The following is a 19,808-nucleotide window of genomic DNA, read 5'->3' on the forward strand; positions in this document are numbered from 1 at the left end:
AATGATCTTACAGCCTCTCATTAACAGTAAAATACCGCCCCGCAATACACCGAAATTATACAGTATTCATACTGTTGGACAATTTCAGTTTATCACTGTAAAACATTTAATAATTCAACAGTAACATTCTGGTTAGGGGGCTGCCAGTAGATTAGTGCTGAAAATTGGCTGGAATTGGCTCATTACCGTGTGTAGGAGGTAGGTTTGGGACAGAGGAGAAAAACCGAGCTGCCTAAAAACCAATAGGTTTTAAAGACAGCCTGTTTATGCAGCGAGCCCTGCTGCCTATAACCGACAGGTTAGGGGCAGCCGGCTTACCGGTGGGCCTTGCTGCTTATTATTATCCATCTGTCCATCGAACACACGCGTCGCCATTCTGAGTAATATTCTGAGAGCGCGCGACATGCTCTGGATGTGCTGTGGTTGTCATGGTGACGAGCCACGTCAGAGCCCTCGCCGCCGTTGCCCGTGAAGCAACCCAAGAGGGGCCCGGACCGAAAAGCTGCGAGGGGCCCTCCACACGCTGCATCTCACACCAGCTCTCATCCTGTCTCTGTTTCGGAGAAGGCTCGTAAACTGGACATTGAGGCGCGTTCACGCTCAAACCCGCTGAGGGGATGAGCGGAGGTGTGTGCAGTGCTATCCACACAGTGCGTAATAACAGCCCTGGGCTCATTACGGTGTGTAGTAGGCACATCTGGGACAGAGGGGGAACCGTGCTGCCTGCTAACCGACAGGTTAGGAGCATCAGGTTTAAACGTCAAGCCTTGCTGTCTAATAACCGCCCGGTTAAATACAGCTGGCTTGCGCCACGAGCCCTGCTGCCGCTGACTGACAGGTTACAGCCGGCTCTTGCACCTCCACACGCTGTATTGCACAGCGGCTCTCATCATGTCGCCGTTTAGGAGAAGGCTCGTACACCGGACATTGAGGCGCGTTCACGCTCAAACCCGCTTGAGGAATGAACGGTGTGTGGAGGCATATCTGTGACATAGGAAACAAGTCCGTGCCGTCTAATCAACCGCCAGGTTTTAAAGACAGCCGGTTTGTGCCGCGAGCCCTGTTGCCTAATAACCCACAGGCTATGAGGCAGCCGCTTATGTCATCCGGAGGAGAGCTCTCCTGAATTGAGAGCCGCGTTTGCGTGCTCCAATCCCCGGCAGGACTCACCTGTATCGTCTGTGTAAAGCCGCTTCCTCCCTGGAGCGAGCCAGCTACAGCCGGTCGTAATTCATATGTCGGCTAACCCCGAGCCCCGCCCTGTCTCCCCCGTCCGGAAGAGAGGGAGGATGGGGCCGGGGGGAGGATGTTTGCTTTCTAGTAAACAGCTCTGAAAAAACGGATTGTTTGAACGTTTTCACCGACCCATGAAGGCAGCCCTGCATGCCGGCTTGACAGACGGCAACTGGGTGGACAAGCACCCGTGGGTTATGTTCGGCCTCAGGTGTGCCCCCAAAGAAGACATGCAGTCCTCGTCGGCGGAGCTCGTCTATGGCCAGACGCTACGAGTCCCCGGGGAATTCATTCCCGCCGCCACTGTGCCTTGGTCTGCGGCCGGGCAGCGCTCCTCCCTGCTGGAACAAGAGCCTGGTGGTGGATGTTGGTGGCAGACCTGAGACTGTGTCCGTCGACAGGATTAAGCCTGCTCATGTGGACGTTTTCAGGCCGTTGGAGTTGGCTCTGCCCCCACGTCGTCCTCCCATGCCCTACCCCCCACCCCGTCCTCCCATGCCCTACCCCCCACCCCCTGTGGGGTGGCCCCTCGCCCTCGTTGGCGCCCCTGCCGCCGCCTGCGACTCCGCCCTCCTCTGCCCCTGTGGTCCGTACGCCGGGGTCGGGTGGTCCTTCCTCCACGACGCGAGGATTTTGACTATGGGTGAATTCTGGAGGGGGCTTGTGTGGTGGGTTGACATAATTCACCCACGGAACTATGGGTCGGGGTATTGTTCCGCACAGACATTTGAGTTAGCCGGACCTCCGGTTTCCCCGGTCAGTTGTCCCGGGCTTGAACTTGTTTGAATTCTGTTTTAATGTCTAATCAAAGTCTAGCTTGTTCTTTCGACACACCGCCTCCGACTCCCGTCTCTCGGCACTACACCTCAAATAATTGAATTACTTAAAATCACTTTGCATAAATTGAATCTTAAATAATAATTTTAAGTAAATAAAAACATTTCTTCCAGAATTCATCTTTTATGTTTTGCAACATGAATGTTGTTCCTTTCTTTAACAACTTATTTTTTAAATGCCACATCTTATTAAAGTTATTATTATCATTAATATATTTGTTGTACTTATTGTGCTTTTATACATATTTGTATTTTATTTATTATATATTTTTTTATATTACTATATGTAGTTTTTTTAGATTAAGTATTCATAATTGAAGCAACTTTCAGAACGCCACATTTCCCCCTCAGATAAATAACGTTATTTATTTATTCGTAATAGATTGGCTTTCATTCTTTCTGTTATTCTTTGGCCACTTGATTGCACTGTCTGTTTTTTCCCCTGTATTTCAACAACGTTTATTGAAAGACTACAACTCCCAGGATGCATCAGCTGTTATCCGCCCTTGATAACAGTGAAACACTCGTTGAGACTGTATAGGATACACTGGACATGGATGCATTTTGATAACTTATAGCTTTTATTTGAATCATTAGGTTTTAAAAGTTATAACATGCTCTAAAAGCTGACATTGTTATTGTATCTCTCCTTTGTATCTCTAAATGTTACTCAGATTGTGGACAGTCCGACTCGCCCTAAGATCAAGTCCCTAATAAATCCTCCCTAATTATCTCATTCTAACTAATGCTCCCCATAAATACTCATCTGTGGGAGTATTTGCAAATGATCTGAGCGATCACTGTGCTGTAGCCACAGACACTAAGGTCCAAAAGGTTAAACCTCGCATCCTCATCAAGAGAGACATAAAACATGTTGTGGAGCAGGTTCATGATCTGTTTGATTTTGATTGGGGTAAAATCGATCTGTGTGCTGATGTGGAAACCGCATGGTCTTATTTTTATCTTGGCTTTATGGAGATCATTGATAGACATGCACCCTGCGTACATTTAGAGTGAAGGGACGAGACACTCCCTGGTTCTCTGCTGAGCTGTCTAGTGTCCTTCATGAGAGAAACAAGGCCTGGGCAAAGGCTAGGAGACCAGGCTCAGAGGTAATGGCTGCGTTTTAGGCAGCTAAGGAATAGCTTCACTTCACATGTCAAAAGTGCTAAATCTAAGTACTATCAGTCAGTTTCCACAGAAAACCTGAATAATCCTAGGACATTTTGGAAAGCAATAAAATCGATATCCACCGGCGATATCCGTAAGGAGCTCCTCCGTGCCTCACCTCAGCATCTGCTCTCTGTCGGACAGGGCTCTATGCTCAGCTGCTTTAATGAGCTCCTCCGTGCCTCACCTCAGCATCTGCTCTCTGTCGGACAGGGCTCTATGCTCAGCTGCTTTAATGAGCTCCTCCGTGCCTCACCTCAGCATCTGCTCTCTGTCGGACAGGGCTCTATGCTCAGCTGCTTTAATGAGCTCCTCCGTGCCTCACCTCAGCATCTGCTCTCTGTCGGACAGGGCTCTATGCTCAGCTGCTTTAATGAGCACTGTGTGTCCTGCAGTTCTATGTTTGATTCTGTCACTGACTCTGCTTCTGTGAACACCCCAGTCCGTGACTCTGAACAACGTGGTCTGGAAAACCCTTTCAGTTTTACTCCTTTTACTGTTGATGTTGTTCATGAAGCTTTATCTAAGTTAGATCCTAGGAAACCGGCCGGCCCGGACAACGTAGAGCCTTTCGTTTTAAAGATAGAGCAGATTTTATCGCTCCACCTCTCACTTCTCTTTCTAACCTCTCCCTCAGCTCAAACACAATTCCTAAAGTATGGAAGTCTGCTTATGTCTTGCCTTTACTGAAAGGAGGGGAGGCAACTATTTTAAATAACTATAGGCCGTCTCTAAGTGGTCAGTTCTGGCTCAGGTTCTTGAACGCCTCGTGAGTGAACAGGTAAAGGTGTTTCTATGTAACCATGACATCCTGTCTGAGCATCAGTCAGGCTTCAGAAAGCAGCGCAGCACCATCACTGCCACGATGAACGTGTGAACGATGTGAAGAGTATCTAGATGATAAGCAGAGTTGTGCAGCTCTGTTTATTGACCTTTCCAAAGCGTTTGACACGTTGATCATCTCATCTTAAAGCTGAGGCTGCTCAGTAGAGGCATGTCCAGCCGTGCAGTGGGTGGTTTGAGAACTACCTCTCTGAAAGGTCCCATGTGTTCACTTTGATGGGCTGTCTTCTGAGTGGTTAAACATCACTAATGGTGTTCCACAAGGCTCTGTTTCAGGACCACTTTTATTCTCTATCTATATTAATAGTTTAGGTGAAAATGTCGAAGGAGCAACCTTACATTAGTATGCGGATGATACCGTAATGTGCTGTGCAGGTCCCTCATTCAGGAGCTGGTGTTAAATTACAGGCTGTTTCTAACACTACTCAGACTCAGCGCTCTGAACTAAAGCTTCTTTTAAATGTGGATCAAACCAAGGTAATGCTCTTTCTAAAGCTAAACAGACACCAGAGCCTGTTTTAGATATTGTAACTACGCACGGACAAGTACTCAAAGTGGTTACCTGTTACAAATACCTTGGTATCTGGCTTGATGATTGTCTCTCTTTTAAACTTCAGGTCAATAACCTGCTTAAAAAGCTGAGGGTGAGGCTAGGTTTCTTCTACAGGAACAAGTCCTGTTTCTCCTTGAGGCCAGGAGAAGGCTCTGTGACCTTTGACCTGTGCTGGACTCTGGGGATCTGGTCTATATGAATGCACCTGCCAATTACCTGGTCAGGTTAGATGCTGCGTATCACAGTGCTCTGAGATTTGTCACAAATTGTAAAGCGCTGACTCATCACTGTCGCCTGTATGCCAAGGCAGGTTTACCATCTCTCTCTGTACGGAGGCTCAGTCACTGGTACACTTTTATCTATAAAGCTTTGTTGGGTAAACTCCCGTATTATATCTGCTCTCTGATAACACAGAGAGTTGCAAGCAGCTATTGTCTGAGGTCACAGGATGTAGTCTTGTTGGATGTGCCAAGAGCAAGGACTGTCTGAGGTAAGACAGCTTTTATGTGCGCAGCTCCACTTGCTGGAACAATCTTCAGCAAGAATTGAAACTGAGCATCTCATTCCTCTGCATGTCTTTAAAGCTAGGGTAAATGAAATGCTTGCAGATACTATGGGCACTTGTAAATGTCTATAACTATGTATCCTGTAAATATAATGTATAATGTCCTTTATTGTTTTATGTTTCATGTGGAACCTATATGCTGCAGGTCTGCCTCGAAAAAGAGATCTATGATCTCAATGGGACCAATCTGAATAAATAAAGGTTTGAAATGAAATGAAATGAACTGACAGAGAGTGGAGGCGGGGCTTAAGGGAAAACTCTACTGCGCATGCTCTGTGGGCCCTCATCCGGGTACTTCTGCTCTCAGGCACGATCCAGTTGTTGTTAAACTTCCATCGGTCGGAGTCTCTATCAGCTCTCTAATATCTATCTGTGATATATTAGAATACATCCCGTTTCTCTCGGGAGAAGAAGAGACGAGAGGAGCTTTAGAACAAGTCCACCTCTTCATCCGGGTCCTTATCTGCTGCTAGCTGCTTCATGCTAGCCGATGAACATCAACAAACTGAAGAACAAAGAGTAGCAGAAACACCGGGTAATACTGTGTACTTTTACTATAACACTGTGTACTTGTACTCCTAAGATTACCGAGTACGTTTACTATAACACTGAGTACTTTAAAACTGATAATACTTAGTACTTTTTGTATTTGGAGCTGTTCATCGATCGTTCCTCACAGCAGGCTCGCCTCTCTAAAGATGGCGGCGCAGACAGCAGCAGCGGCCCCTAGCTCTCCCGAGTCTTTAGCGTAGACCGAGAGGTACTTGGCGGCTTTGGAATGCGTTCATCCTCGCCTGCTACCTACATGCCGAATAGGAGACGCCGCAAGCGGTGTGGGAGGAAGCAGAAGAGGGGTAAGCGCGGAGGCATCCGAGCTAGGCTAGCAGCTAGCCCACACAGGCCCGCTATTCCGAGCATCATGGCTAATGTTAGCTCATCAGACAATAACATGGACACCATAAGACTCCTCCGCTCGACCCGGAGTGGGGTGACAGAGTGCTGTGTACGTGTTCACGGCTAAACGACAACATCCCAGAATCTGCCATTCAGCTCGACCGGCTAACATGCTACCGCTCAGACAGGGCTGCGGTTAGCGGAGGGGGAGAGATGTGATGGTTCATCAGTGACGCGTGGTGTAGGGACGCGGTGGGTTTCTACAAACACTGTTCACCTCTGGCGGAGTGTGTTCGTGAAGGGCCTTTCCTTCTGACCCCAACCTGCTAGCAGGATGGAGTTAATGTCTTCCCACCTCTGCTGCTGAGCTACTTCTCAGCTGTAGATTGGTTTTGTGTTGACTGTATTGTTAATACTTGTTTCAGAGACCCAGGCAGAGAAGGAGCTCTGAGAGCAGCATGGAGGAGAACAAAGACACCCCCAGAGCTCAGGTCAGTGTTCACTTCATCTCAACATACAGTCCCCTCAGACTATTGTAACAGCCAGGCCAATTGCTTTATGTGTGCTGTAAACTGAGAACTATGTGGTGTGACATCAGGAGGGCCAGTATTTCAGCATCGAGATCTGTTAAGCACCTGAGAAGATAGCACATTGTGTTTACACACACCCATCATTCAAGTGGACAAAAGTATAGGAACAGATGCTTAAAATAATGCTTAGTATTTAGTTGCAAATCATTTGCTTGCATTAACTGCATCACGCCTGCGACCCATTGACATCACCAAACTGTTGCATTCTACATTGGTTTTGTGGTGACTGTCGTGTTAATACTTGTTCCAGAGAGCCAGCAGGAGAAGCAGCACAGAGAGCAGCCTGGAGGAGAACAACGAGGCCCCCAGACCTGAGGTCAGTGTTCACTTCATCACAATATACTCTATTTCTGTTACCCCTCACACTGGGGGTCATGTGGGTTATTTAAGGACGTTAAACCTGTACTTTTATTTAAGGAGAAAATAAACTTGAACATTGTGGGGTTTATTTTACAGACTCTTATTTTAGTATTTTACTGATTATATCAGTGTGTAGTGTCTCTACTTTAAAGAGTCCTCTCCTGCTGATGTTCTGGTGTATATCAGTATGTAGTGTCTCTACTTTAAAGAGTCCTCTCCTGCTGATGTTCAGGTGTATATCAGTATGTAGTGTCTCTACTTTAAAGAGTCCTCTCCTGCTGATGTTCAGGTGTATATCAGTATGTAGTGTCTCTACTTTAAAGAGTCCTCTCCTGCTGATGTTCAGGTGTATATCAGTATGTAGTGTCTCTACTTTAAAGAGTCCTCTCTTGCTGATGTTCAAAAATGTCAAAATTATAATTCAGAAAAATTCTGATTATTATAAGAGTTTGGGAAAATCCTAATATTGAAAAAAAGTTTTAATTCTGAAACATGTAAATATAATCAAGTTTGGGAAAAATCTCAATTCTAAGGAAAAAGTAAGAATTATGAAAACATCCTGAAAATAACAATTACTTCTGTAAAATGAGAATTTTGAATATGTGGAGAAAAATCTGATTTAAATTCTGAAAGAAAGACATTCAGAAATCTGTAAAAAATAAAATCATTGCGAATGTCAGCAATAAGGTCAAATTTCAAGTTTATTAACTAAAGTCATTGAAATAAAAGAAAACATTCAAATTTGATTAAGTATGATTTGGTCATATGAAATCAAATGGGCTTGTTTTATTTTTGTAGATCTCTGCACAATGGCTTCTCACTGACTCTTTGTCTCTCGCTGTATATTTTAGGAACGGAGAAGAATAAAGCAAACCGGACCTCACATCTGTGACCAGTGTAACAAATCCTTCTCATCATCTAATACTTTAAAGATTCATCAGCGCATTCACACTGGAGATAAACCGTACAGCTGTGACCAGTGTAACAAATCCTTCTCAACATCTCCTACTTTAAAGGCTCATGAGCGCATTCACACTGGAGAAAAACCGTACAGCTGTGACCAGTGTGGGAAAACCTTTGCTCGGAAAGGTCACCTTTCATCTCATCAGCGCATTCATACTGGAGAGAAACCACACCGCTGTGAAGAGTGTGGGAAAACATTTGCTCAGAAAAGTCAGCTTTCATCTCATCATCGTATTCACACGGGAGAGAAACCGTACAGCTGTGAAGAGTGTGGGAAAACTTTCACTAGATCAGATAAACTCAAAATCCATCTTCGTATTCACACAGGACATAAACCATACTGGTGTGAAAAGTGTGGGAAAACTTTCACTACATCAAGAAATCTCTCAATCCATCATCGTATTCACACAGGAGAGAGACCATACTTGTGTGAACAGTGCGGGAAAACCTTTACTCAATCAATTGAACTCACAGTACATCATCGTATTCACACTGGAGAGAAACCATACAGCTGTGAACAGTGTGACAAGTCATTCACTACATCAAGTCATCTTAAGAGCCATCATCGTATTCACACAGGAGAAAAACCACACAGCTGTGAAGAGTGTGGGAAAACTTTCACTACATCAAGTGAGCTCAAAAAACATAATCGTATTCACACTGGAGAGAAACCATACAGCTGTCTCCAGTGTGACAAGTCATTCTCTAGATCAGGTCATCTTAAGAGCCATCATCGGATTCACACTGGAGATAAACCACACAGCTGTGAACAATGTGGGAAAGCCTTTACTCAGATCAGATCCCTTAGATCCCACCAGCGCACTCACTCTGCCTCCATCTTATCCTTTTCTGAGTCAAGCTAGCATTCCCTCTGTGTTCTACAAATGTAAAGCTGACCAACAGTGACTTTACATTCTAATAAACATGTTTTTTATGGTCTAAATTCAGACGTCCCAAAAATCCTGCTGTCCTCACACTCTTAGCTCTATATAAGAGTGCTCTGGTTAATACAAATGTTTTTTTATTTTAGATAAACCAGTCGTTTCACACTTTTCTGTGTGTAACGTTGACTGAATTGTTTTTATTCCATGTTTTGGTTCAATTGAAATGTTTGAGTGGCCTTTTTGGTACTTTTTTATTTTTAAGTGGTGTTCAAAACACTAAGAAACGTTAGGTATGAGAAGTGATAAAGTACATTTGTGACGTTCTTGTTTTGTTGGAATAAACCTTGTTCTAGTGAAACTCTGATATAATATGATCTCATGTTCATTATTTGACTTCATTGTGACTGCCATTAGTTTTCTGTATTCTCAGTAAATGTGATTCTTGCTGCTGGAATAATCTGAGCTGTAAACTTAAAACTTGTTTTCTATTTTCTCATTAAAGTTGTCGACACATAAAGACTCTTTGACTCATCATTAGAAATATATAATGACTTCAAATCACTTTGCATTATATTTTTAAGCTCTGTCTTGGTTTACTAGCAACAAATAATAGAACGAGAATTCAAATATATATACATATAGTATATAGACTGAAAACTCATCTCTTTCGACTCCACTTCGAGCGATAGAATGACTAACAAAGAACTGCTAACAGAGCACTTATATACTAATAAAGGACTGGCTTATCTAAAGCCAGTTGAGTAGCACTTGAAACGATTGGCTCTTTGAAACCTGATGTTCTATATGATTCTGTTTTCTTCAAGGTTGTGTCTTCCTGGTCGAATGTACTTATTGTATGTCGCTTTGGATAAAAGCGTCAGCTAAATGTAATGTAATGTAGTATTCTGATTAGTTTTATTTATTTAGTCATTTATATTTTCGTTTATCGTTTTCCCCTTTTATTATAGATTTGAATAATTAATTAATTTGCTTTGAGTATGAAAGACACTATATACATTTCAGTTACATCATTTGTAATAAAAGGACCAAAAAATAGTACAAAACTATTAGAAAATTGATATAGCTATATATACATGTAATATATATATATATACTCAAAAATAATAATGATGCGCACAGTATAATGACAAACTATTCGTTAAAATAAAATAATAAATATGCAGTATTGGTATGACGAGAGGAAAGTCTTGCAGATATTCAAGAAGGGAACTTTTTATACATTGTGCAAAAAAAGACTAAGCTAACTCAAAACACTTAAAGAGCTTACGAAATGAAGGACAATACTGTTCTTATTAGGATAATATATACTTTTATTAATGGGACATCATTTGTCATTAATGACAATATGCCCGCTGTATTTATAAATCGTGATTTATTACAACTTTCCATGCTCGCTTCCGATGTTACATGACCGCTCCGGACCAAATAACTTTCGCCGGTTAGTGACGCAATGCACGTCACGAGTAGAACACTTTTTGAATAATACACTAACTATATGGCTGATGTCGGACTCTGGCTCGGATATTTCGACAGAATCGAGTGACAGTGAGTCGTCAATAGACTCGGTGCACTTTCAAGAAGAGGAGGATTTTATTGAGGAGGATGTGGTAGAATCAGATCATGCGGGCAAGTCTAATGTGGTGGAACCATACCAGTTTGAGCCACAGTATTCAAGTAGCGGTAGAGATACAGACGGGAGCGAACATGGGGACGATGATCCTGGATTTGGCGGAGATCCGGTGCGGCAACAGAACACAGACTGGTATATACATTTGACTTTAATTCATAGAAATTCTCAATACATAGTAAATCAATAATAATAAATAGCAGGCACACTTGGCTCAGGCAACAGAACACAGACTGGTATACATTTGATTATAATTCATAGACACTTGGCTCAGGTTACTGCATCACACTCTGCTAGGCTTGGAACTCACCACAGAAGTATTTTTTGTACATTTAGGTGTACATGTGAAAAATGTACAATCATGGAAACAATTGAAGAGTGCCAATGCTGCCAAGAAAAGGATGTCATGGTGGCCAAAATGGAGGAATTCAATGAATATGAGGGAGACGGTTGTGACGAAGGTAACTTCGTCACTGTCGACCAACGGCTTCGGGCCTTGTATATTGCACATGTCTTTTATTTTGAAAAGTGTTCCCCCTCCCGTTCTTTCTGTTACTCCTGATTATGTTCACCTGGTGCCCTGTGTTGTCTCCTCCCCCCCCCCACCTGTGTCTAAGTGTTGCTCCCCCCTCACCTGTGTCTAATTGCTGATTAGTGGGTGGGTGTGTATTTAGGCTCTGTGTTTCCTGTTTGGTGAAGGCTGGTAGTGTGGGTGAGATCCTTGTGGCTGGTGACTGTGTTCACCTGGGCAGCAATATTGAGGCTGTGTATCCTGTACCACAGCGATGAATAAATGACCACACCGGGTTATATTTTAATTCTATGCCTCTGCCTCCTTGCTTGGTCGGGCCGCTCAACGGTCAGCTTCACAATGGTGCAAACATAGCCGGCGTAATAGATCACCCAGAATTCCAATCAAATTGTCTGGATGTTTGGGTGTTGCAGACAGCCTATCATCATTATTCAAAGAGGGACAGACAACAAGCAGGTGATCAGCCACGTAATGAGTAAGTTACTTGTGTTCACACATGTTAGTGATTACATCTGCTTCTAAACAGCACAACAGCCTCTCTCTTGTCTGGTTTTTCCCACCGACTGCTGATCTGGTACATCGAAAGGTTCCTCATCGACATTGTTTTCGCACAAGCGTAGAGTCTCGGTCAAGAGTTCGGTAACATACTCTGCAAAAAAGATGTTTTATAATAAAGAATTATATACTATATTTTCTAGTCCCCCAATTATGCATAGCATGCCCTGAGGCACTTTGCACAAGTAATCATTGTAGTTGAAACTGTACACTCCATTCTCACATAGCTCAATTTTCAATATTTACACAATTATATTTTCCAAGATTGAATGTTTTTCATTAATTTGGTAAAACGGTATAATTAATGTTATTATACTCTCACTTTCACTTTCTTACCATATGTAGCTGCTGTATTCACACGTCTAACTACATGACCACCTTTCTTTGCTTTGGGGAATTTCACAGTGTATTGGAGTTGTCCTGTACTGGTTTTGGCATGCTTCCTGCCAGAGTTCTCATTGTAGTGCAGTGCTGCTAGGATCAACCTACAAAATAAATACATGTATTGTATTGTATAGAGAGAGAGATAATGTAGCAGGCACACTTGCAAATAGATAAATAAGCAAATAAAGTTGAAGTCTAGTATTTTCTGATGAGATTCATATTATACTTTACCTGCAATACATGCCTCCTACCCTCACCTATGGTCATGAAGGATGGGTCATGACCGAAAGAACGAGATCGCGGATGCAAGCGGCCGAGATGGGTTTCCTCCGCCGGGTGGCTGGTGTCTCCCTTAGAGATAAGGTGAGAAGTTCGGTCATCAGGGAGGGACTCGGAGTTGAGCCGCTCCTCCTTCGCGTCGAAAGAAGCCAGTTGAGGTGGTTCGGGCACCTAGTTAGGATGCCACCTGGGCGCCTCCCTAGGGAGGTGTTCCAGGCACGTCCAGCTGGGAAGAGACCAAGGGCTAGACCTAGGACCAGGTGGAGGGATTATATCTCTTCGCTGGCCTGGGAGCGCCTTGGGATCCCCCAGTCAGAGCTGGTTGATGTCGCAAGGGAAAAGAAAGTTTGGGGCTCTCTGCTGGAACTGCTACCCCCGCGACCCGACCACGGATAAGCGGGAGAAGATGGATGGATGGATGGATGCAATACATGCCAGTGTACGAGTATGCATACATCTTTGGGGCAAACTGGTTGACTATACTGTGGTATACTTCCACCCCGTAGGTTTCCTGTGAAGGTGACATCTTCTTGACATTTCTGACAAAAGCTTTCTGGCTGACAACTTTATTCAGCTTTAGTGCTGGCACTGAATCTGAAAATACACAATCAAAAAAGGATATACGATAATAGAAAAAATATTAGTTCTTCACTGCATACCATTTTTCTTTACTGAAGACACAAAAACATTCCAACACAACATTTGGTGTGTGGTCCATTGTCGTAGAAAATATTATTACCTGCTTTGAGAAATTTTTTCTTGCGGTTCTGAGCTGCAGGCAGCCGACCATGGGCACATTTCTCGAACACTCTGCAATGTTTGGTGTGAATGTTTATAATGTGGTTGTTGAGGGACAGCCATTTTTCAGCAATCATTTCTCCATTTCCATCCGGAGTTGATACGGCACACCAATACAGATGGTTCAGAATGGATTGTATCCATTCCCCAATATCGGTACATTGCTTGTCCTTTGCAAGCTTTACCAGTTGTTTTTTAGGTCTATAAAATAGAAAGTGCAGTATTTTTTATTTATTTTTTTATAATTGTAGTGAATTGGAGAATTATAATTCTACTATAGTTTAAAAATTAACCTACTTTTTGCAAGGTGCCAAACGTTGAACCGATGGTCCACATGTTCTTGGTTTTCCTTCAGCCATTTGTTGATCTGTGTGTGTCTGTCACAATTGTCTTCATGACGAGGTTTTCACTCTCCAAGAACTGGACACATCGCACAAGCCCCTCTTTTTCCATGTGGACACTTGAAGGGACTTCATTACTCTGGAAATACATTCAGAACACACATAATATATTTGATAAAGATGGCTATCATAGAGCATTTGATTTTCAGCGGTCATATTTGTAAACATGGTTAATGCTTTGAGCTTGAAATGCATCGGCCAAAAAAAACCACTCCTGAAATTATATTGTTTTGTGTTCGATAGAAAATATTCTCAGCTGTGTTTGGCTATAAAGTATTTGGAGGAGGCTATTCATAACATAGGATACATTCACTAATACTGACCTGCACTAATTGAACATCCAACATCTTGTTTATTGTGAGGTCTTGTATGGTATAGGATCCATACTTGGCACAACGTCCATCCCCTCCTAACACCAGTTCTTTGTTTTTGTTCGTCTACTTCAGTTTCTGCGCAATGTTGTTCCGATTCTTGGTCCAGACTGTCTTGATTGCAGGTTGAAGGAATTTCCTCGGATGATTCAGAAATATCCTTGTTGTGATGGTGTAGCAGTTGATGGACTTCAGTACCCTCAGCACTTTTGTTGGTGATGTACCCGCAAAAAGAATTCCTGCTGACAACAGCAGATTTCCAGCAGGAGTTTTATCAATAAAAGGTTGACTCTGCCATGACCTGTGAGAAAAATATATTCATTACATTTTCTATCATACTATACAACCTGTATGAGTATCTCATGAATATGACCACCTGTCAATCATGGCCACAAATATCATTCTCTAATACATATTTTGCATGGTCATCATTTAAAAATATTGCCTTTGAAAACCACAATGTTTGCAGTTTTTGATCGATTTCCACAAATGTGCCCATTGTTCTCCGAAGGCGACCTGGCGAGTTCTCTTCGGACAATGGGTGAATAGTGACATCAGGGAAGACATGAACACAAGCAGAAGCTTACTCCTAAGTGGATCATTGTCGTCCTGGTTGTCACTGTCCCTGTGAAATGGACAAAGAGTAAAATGATCAAGTCTGCAATAGATAGCTGGATCCGACCCTGCATAATGATAATGTAGCAACATTTTAAAAAACCTGACAAAGCGAAACTCCTCAGCTGACGAATCAGATTCCACGTCTGATGGGCTATAAAGATGATCATTTTGATTATCCTCTTCATGTTGACTATTGTCGGCCTCAAGCTCTTTTTCCTCATCAATTATGTCCCTTTCAGGGAGGGTTAGCTGCAGGTTGCACTGAATCCCAGCATCCACAGTACTTGTATCATCATGTGTTTGTGTCCCAACAGTACACACAGATGGTTTGACTTAAATTCCTGAAAATATTATATAATTATATATATACGCATGTATGTATGTATGTATGTATGTGTATTTGTATCTTACATATCAATATTTAAATATTATGATACTGACCTTTGGAACAACCAACATGGATTCGAACTTGCTGTCCAGCTGACCTGAAACGTGGTCGTGCCTGCATGGACTTATGGTGTATTCGTGGAGGGGGGTCCGTTTGCACAGCAATTTCATTCTTACAAAACACAGCACAACTTTACAAATACATCTTTGAAACTAGCTTGAAATTGTATTGAAAGTGTTACAGGCTTGGGCTGCGGTCGGATAATCCAAAAATCAGCTCCTAAATTATAACCCTATCGTCTATTCCTTGACCTCTGAGTGAAAGGTCACGGGGTTAAGGGATAGTGGATAGGAGAATTCAAAAGGACTTAGGAGAAGAGACTGCGGTACTTTAGAGAATCCGACTGCACTTTCACTATCCGACGTGTTTATGATGCGCCAGCGGACGTCCTGAATGTGCGTCTGCTGCTGTGGGGGAACTATGGAAACTACAGTTTTCTACACAGCGGACTACAACATGGATGTTCAATAAGAACGAGGGACTGCTGTGAACTCATCCAGAGACTCTGCACCGTGCTCTGATGCTGCTGCTTTGCTTTATGAACGAGGACAACAGAGAAACATATTCTTCAGGACCAAAGTTGGAATTGAAATTAAAAATGAAAGTGAAACTTATGCTTGTGATGATCCCAATACGTATGAACTATGAAAAGATCTTAAATCAATACAGATGTATTTATTATAAACGTTAGTCCTTAACATCTGTCACTGTGTATATCACCATTCAAACATCTTTTAGAAGTTGAACAAACCCCACACAGCTCAGTAAAGACTGAAATGTTGACTTTATTTGATCATTTCAGTAAAAACTAACGTTCATATTTCTCTCTTTGATTATAATACTGATGAACGTTCAGAACAAAGCACTTTGGCAACTTACCACCTATGTTTTAAAATGCTTAATAAGCACCGTAACTTTCATGATATCATTTCTCCGTCATAATTGTTTATTTCCGTGAACGGCCGAATGTTGTGTAACGGCAAATGCTGCGGCTGCAATGCATTGTGGGGCAGCATGTTCTCCTCTTTTTTCGGTGAGGGAGGTCCAGTGGTTCCTAAGCTAAAGGAGGCTATAAATGAGTTTGAAACCTCCTTTCCTATCATGTAGAGAATTTGAACAGCACTTATCATGGCTGCCACTGGGGGACTTCCGGGTTAGGAAGGTTCCTAAGGGCCCTTCTCACTTCTCTTATTTTTCATTTCCTCTCTCCTCGGTCTCGGTCTCATCGGAAGTTGATTTGTCTGCGCCATCTTGAGTTGCGTCCCAATGGCCTTATTTTTGCCGGAGGATCGAGGAGCTATAATCGAGGAACCACCAGACCATCCTTCGATTAAATCCTCAGACACTCGCCCCGCCCCCTTACTGTGTATCGCTCACTGATTGGACGATGCACTGATCTGATGCTTCTTGACATGAGAGCCGTTTCCCAGCGGAGTGAAGAAAACACATGAACCTCACGGGAGTCACTACTCAGTTTATACCGTGCTTTGTTTCAATTCATGTTTCATTTAGTTACAAATATGAGATATATCTGAACAACAACGTGGGCAACAATCATTTTATTCATTTTTTGGAAGCATTTTCATGATCGCTTTTTTCGTTTTACATTTTCATTTATTGTCATTTCCATTCAGTCATTAAGTGCTATTAAAATGTTAATGTGCTACATATCCACACAAACAAACAAATTGTGCAATCCAATGAATGTTAATCTAACTGGGTTTTGATAGATAACATATCTCTTCTTCTCTCAATTATTTTATTTATTTTGTGCACTCTAATCAATATTAATCAAACTATTATTCGTTTATACATTTTAAGAATGGCGTTTATCTTTTTTGAGAATTAGTTCTTATTTTATTTGTATGTATTTGGATCTACAACAGATGATACAAATGTTTGTGTCAGTAAATGTGTACTAACAGAGGGGTGTGTGTGGAAATAGCGGGGACAGAGCTGCTGTCAGACGATCAGCTGTGCAGCGTCATCACAAACGGACGTCGCTTCACGTGACGCTCCGGAGGAAAGGACGTCCCATTGCTCTTAAAACTAATTGCCCTGCTTCTCGTGGTTTCCTTGCGTCTCTCCATGCTTCCCTGGTGGGAGGGACTAGTCACAGGGAAACGACGCAAGTGAGGGAGGCAAGGAATCCATTTAACCGAAGTGAGAAGGGCCCTAAGCCTTGGCCTGCCACTTCAAGAGTATCAGCCGCAAGGGGTTGTGGGTTTTGGTGTCTGTGTGTGTGATGGCCAAGGCGAAGTGCGGAGGTATGAAGAGAGATACAAAAGCAGGGGCGGACTAGGACACAAATTCGGCCCGGGACGTTCAGACGCACCGGCCCACGCGTATTTAGATGATAAATGTAATCAGGCTTGATTGATAAATATAGTTGAGTATCATCCGCATAACAATGAAAATGTACAGAATGATTCCTTATAATATTGCCTAGCGGAAGCATATATAATATAATGTGGCTATAGCACTAACAGATAGGTTTCTGCTGCAGGAGCTTTTGACTAATGCTTTGTAGTCTCGTAACAGTACTTCAGAAGTTGCTAAGAAATGGTTGGATAAAGCAGGATTATGCGGTTCGACTAATAGTTGCTCAATTTCAATACCATAAGTCAGAACAAGGTCGAGAGTGTGATTATAGCAGTGGGTTGGTTTATTTACACTCTGACAGAAACCAACAGAATCTAATATAGAGTTAAATGCAACAGTAAGGCTATTTTTATCATCGTCAACATGAATATTAAAGTCACCTACGATAATTACTTTGTCTGTTTTAAGAACCAAAGTTGATAAAAACTCAGAGAATTCTGATAAGAATTCTGAATAAGGACCTGGTGCACGATACACTGTAACAAATAAGATTGGCTGCACAGTGTTCCAGGTCGGATGCGTAAGACTAAAAACGAGGCTTTCAAAGGAGGTATAATTACATTTTGGTTTAGTATTGATAAGTAAACTTGAGTCAAAGATTGCTGCAACTCCACCTCCTCGGCCCGTGCCTCGAGCAATATGAGTGTTGACATGGCTGGGTGGAGTGGCCTCATTTATGCTGACATATTCTTCATGTCTCAACCAAGTTTCAGTGAGACAGCATATATCAATATTATAATCTGATATTAAATCATTTACCAATATTGCTTTAGATGCTAGAGATCTTATGTTTAAGAGACCACATTTAATCTTCCTGTTTTGTTGCACTGTAGGAGTTGTTACATTTACTTTTATTAGGTTATTATGTATGACACCTCTATTAGGTTTACCTTAAATTGTCCTTGGGCGGACACACACACCGCTAATATTGGGTATTTTATTGGGTTCGGGATTCCTATGGATGACTGCCTAGGAGAGAGCGCAGAGAAGCGTGTAAGACTGCGACTCCGCCTCCTGGTCTCAACTCCACTTCGTCATGGATTAAGTCCACAAAGCCCTGAAATGTTTGCCGAAATGAGATCTGCACCTTCCAAAGTAGGGTGAATGCCGTCTCTCTTAATCAGACCAGGTTTTCCCCAGAAGGCTGTCCAATTATTTACGAAGCCCACATTGTTTGCTGGGCACCACCAAGACAACCAGCGCTGAAATGATGACATGCGGCTATACATGTCATCATTGATCAGATTGGGGAGGGGACCAGAGAAGATTACGGTGTCCGACATTGTTTTAGCATAACTACACACCGACTCCACATTAAGTTTGGTGCATTCTGATTGGCGTAAACGAACATCATTACCACCGACGTGAATAACAATCCTACTGTATTTACGTTTATTTTTAGCCAGCAGTTTAAGATGCGCCTCAACGTCGCCCGCTCTGGCCCCCGGAATGCATGTGACTGTGGAGGCTTCGGTCTCTAAATTCATGTATCTCGTGTATTTCGCGTTATGCCCCTTCTGAACAGTCACCCAGCCTCCCTGCTGCTCGGGAGTTGCCGGGGGACGGCTAAGAGGAGCTACCTTTGGCCGGTCCGCACTGGCTAACATGGGCTTTACTGTAGCTGAGTTACTTTCTAAGATGCGGAGCCGGGCTTCTATGGCTATGATTCCCGCCTCCAACCTAACAACTATACTACATTTAACACATGTATCCTTACCAGTAAAGGAGGCCGGGAAGTAACCAAACATGAGACAGGAAGAGCAGGAAATAACACCCGAGGGTGGGGAAAGAGCCATGGCTAGCTATCAAGCTAAAGTAGCTACCGTTAGCAAACCCGAAAAGAGTGTAGGCAACTGTGGAGTTACAGTCGCTAAGAGAAGGAGAGTTGTGAGTGCTTAAGCTGTAGTAACGTGTGATTACAACGTCAGGCAGTTGCCGTGATCAAGAGTTTTAAAACGATCGATTAAGTTAAGATAATAAGCTATCAGCAGCAGAACAGGTGTTACCGAACAAGATGTGGGCCGAACAACTGGTGATATTCTATAACGGTATAGGCAGATGTATCAGGGGCGTGGCCTTTGTCGAATAACCAGGAAATACACATTTCGATCGCTTCTTCTGTATGACTGTATGTTTCACTAACAGATGGTATGAAAGTATAAACGGTTCTCAAATCAACTCGACGTCATATTAATAATGATACATGATACAAATATAAGACAGACAACAAGAACAAGCCACAGAAGTCGTATCAGTTGATCCTGGGCGGAGCTCGCCACAGCTGAAGACTTCTCCACGCTGCTTTCAAACTGTGAGTAAACAACCTGTGCTTCACTTGGAGGCTGTCTGAAGGCACACAGGTCTCAGATGGACTTGGCATCACATTAAGAACGATATTCAGTGATAAGTCTGGCAAAAATAAATGGTTACAATTATTTATTCAAGTTTGCAATGTTTTGAACACACATCCCCTGTCAGAATTTAAATGGCCCATTTGAAGC

The 19,808-nt window shown here is 42.8% G+C and overlaps 1 protein-coding gene across 1 annotated transcript; it reads left to right on the forward strand.

Annotated features, from left to right (window-relative positions):
* Window positions 1–5,501: 5,501 nt before the first annotated feature.
* LOC117442965 (zinc finger protein 678-like) lies at window positions 5,502–9,408 on the forward strand. The gene is made up of 4 exons (XM_034078924.2): window positions 5,502–5,735; window positions 6,520–6,585; window positions 6,935–7,000; window positions 7,896–9,408. The coding sequence occupies exons 2-4, from the start codon at window positions 6,553–6,555 to the stop codon at window positions 8,868–8,870; spliced, it is 1,074 nt and encodes a 357-aa protein (XP_033934815.2). The 5' UTR covers window positions 5,502–5,735; window positions 6,520–6,552; the 3' UTR covers window positions 8,871–9,408.
* Window positions 9,409–19,808: the final 10,400 nt, after the last annotated feature.

This window comes from Pseudochaenichthys georgianus, unplaced genomic scaffold (assembly GCF_902827115.2).
Source record: "Pseudochaenichthys georgianus unplaced genomic scaffold, fPseGeo1.2 scaffold_511_arrow_ctg1, whole genome shotgun sequence".
NCBI classification, from domain to species: Eukaryota; Metazoa; Chordata; class Actinopteri; order Perciformes; family Channichthyidae; genus Pseudochaenichthys; species Pseudochaenichthys georgianus.

Coding starts and splice junctions, on each gene's coding strand:
- LOC117442965 (XM_034078924.2), top strand. CDS start 6,553: ATGGAGGAGAACAAAGACACCCCCAGAGCTCAG. Junction 6,586..6,934: donor AAGACACCCCCAGAGCTCAG/GTCAGTGTTCAC, acceptor TACTTGTTCCAG/AGAGCCAGCAGGAGAAGCAG. Junction 7,001..7,895: donor ACGAGGCCCCCAGACCTGAG/GTCAGTGTTCAC, acceptor TGTATATTTTAG/GAACGGAGAAGAATAAAGCA.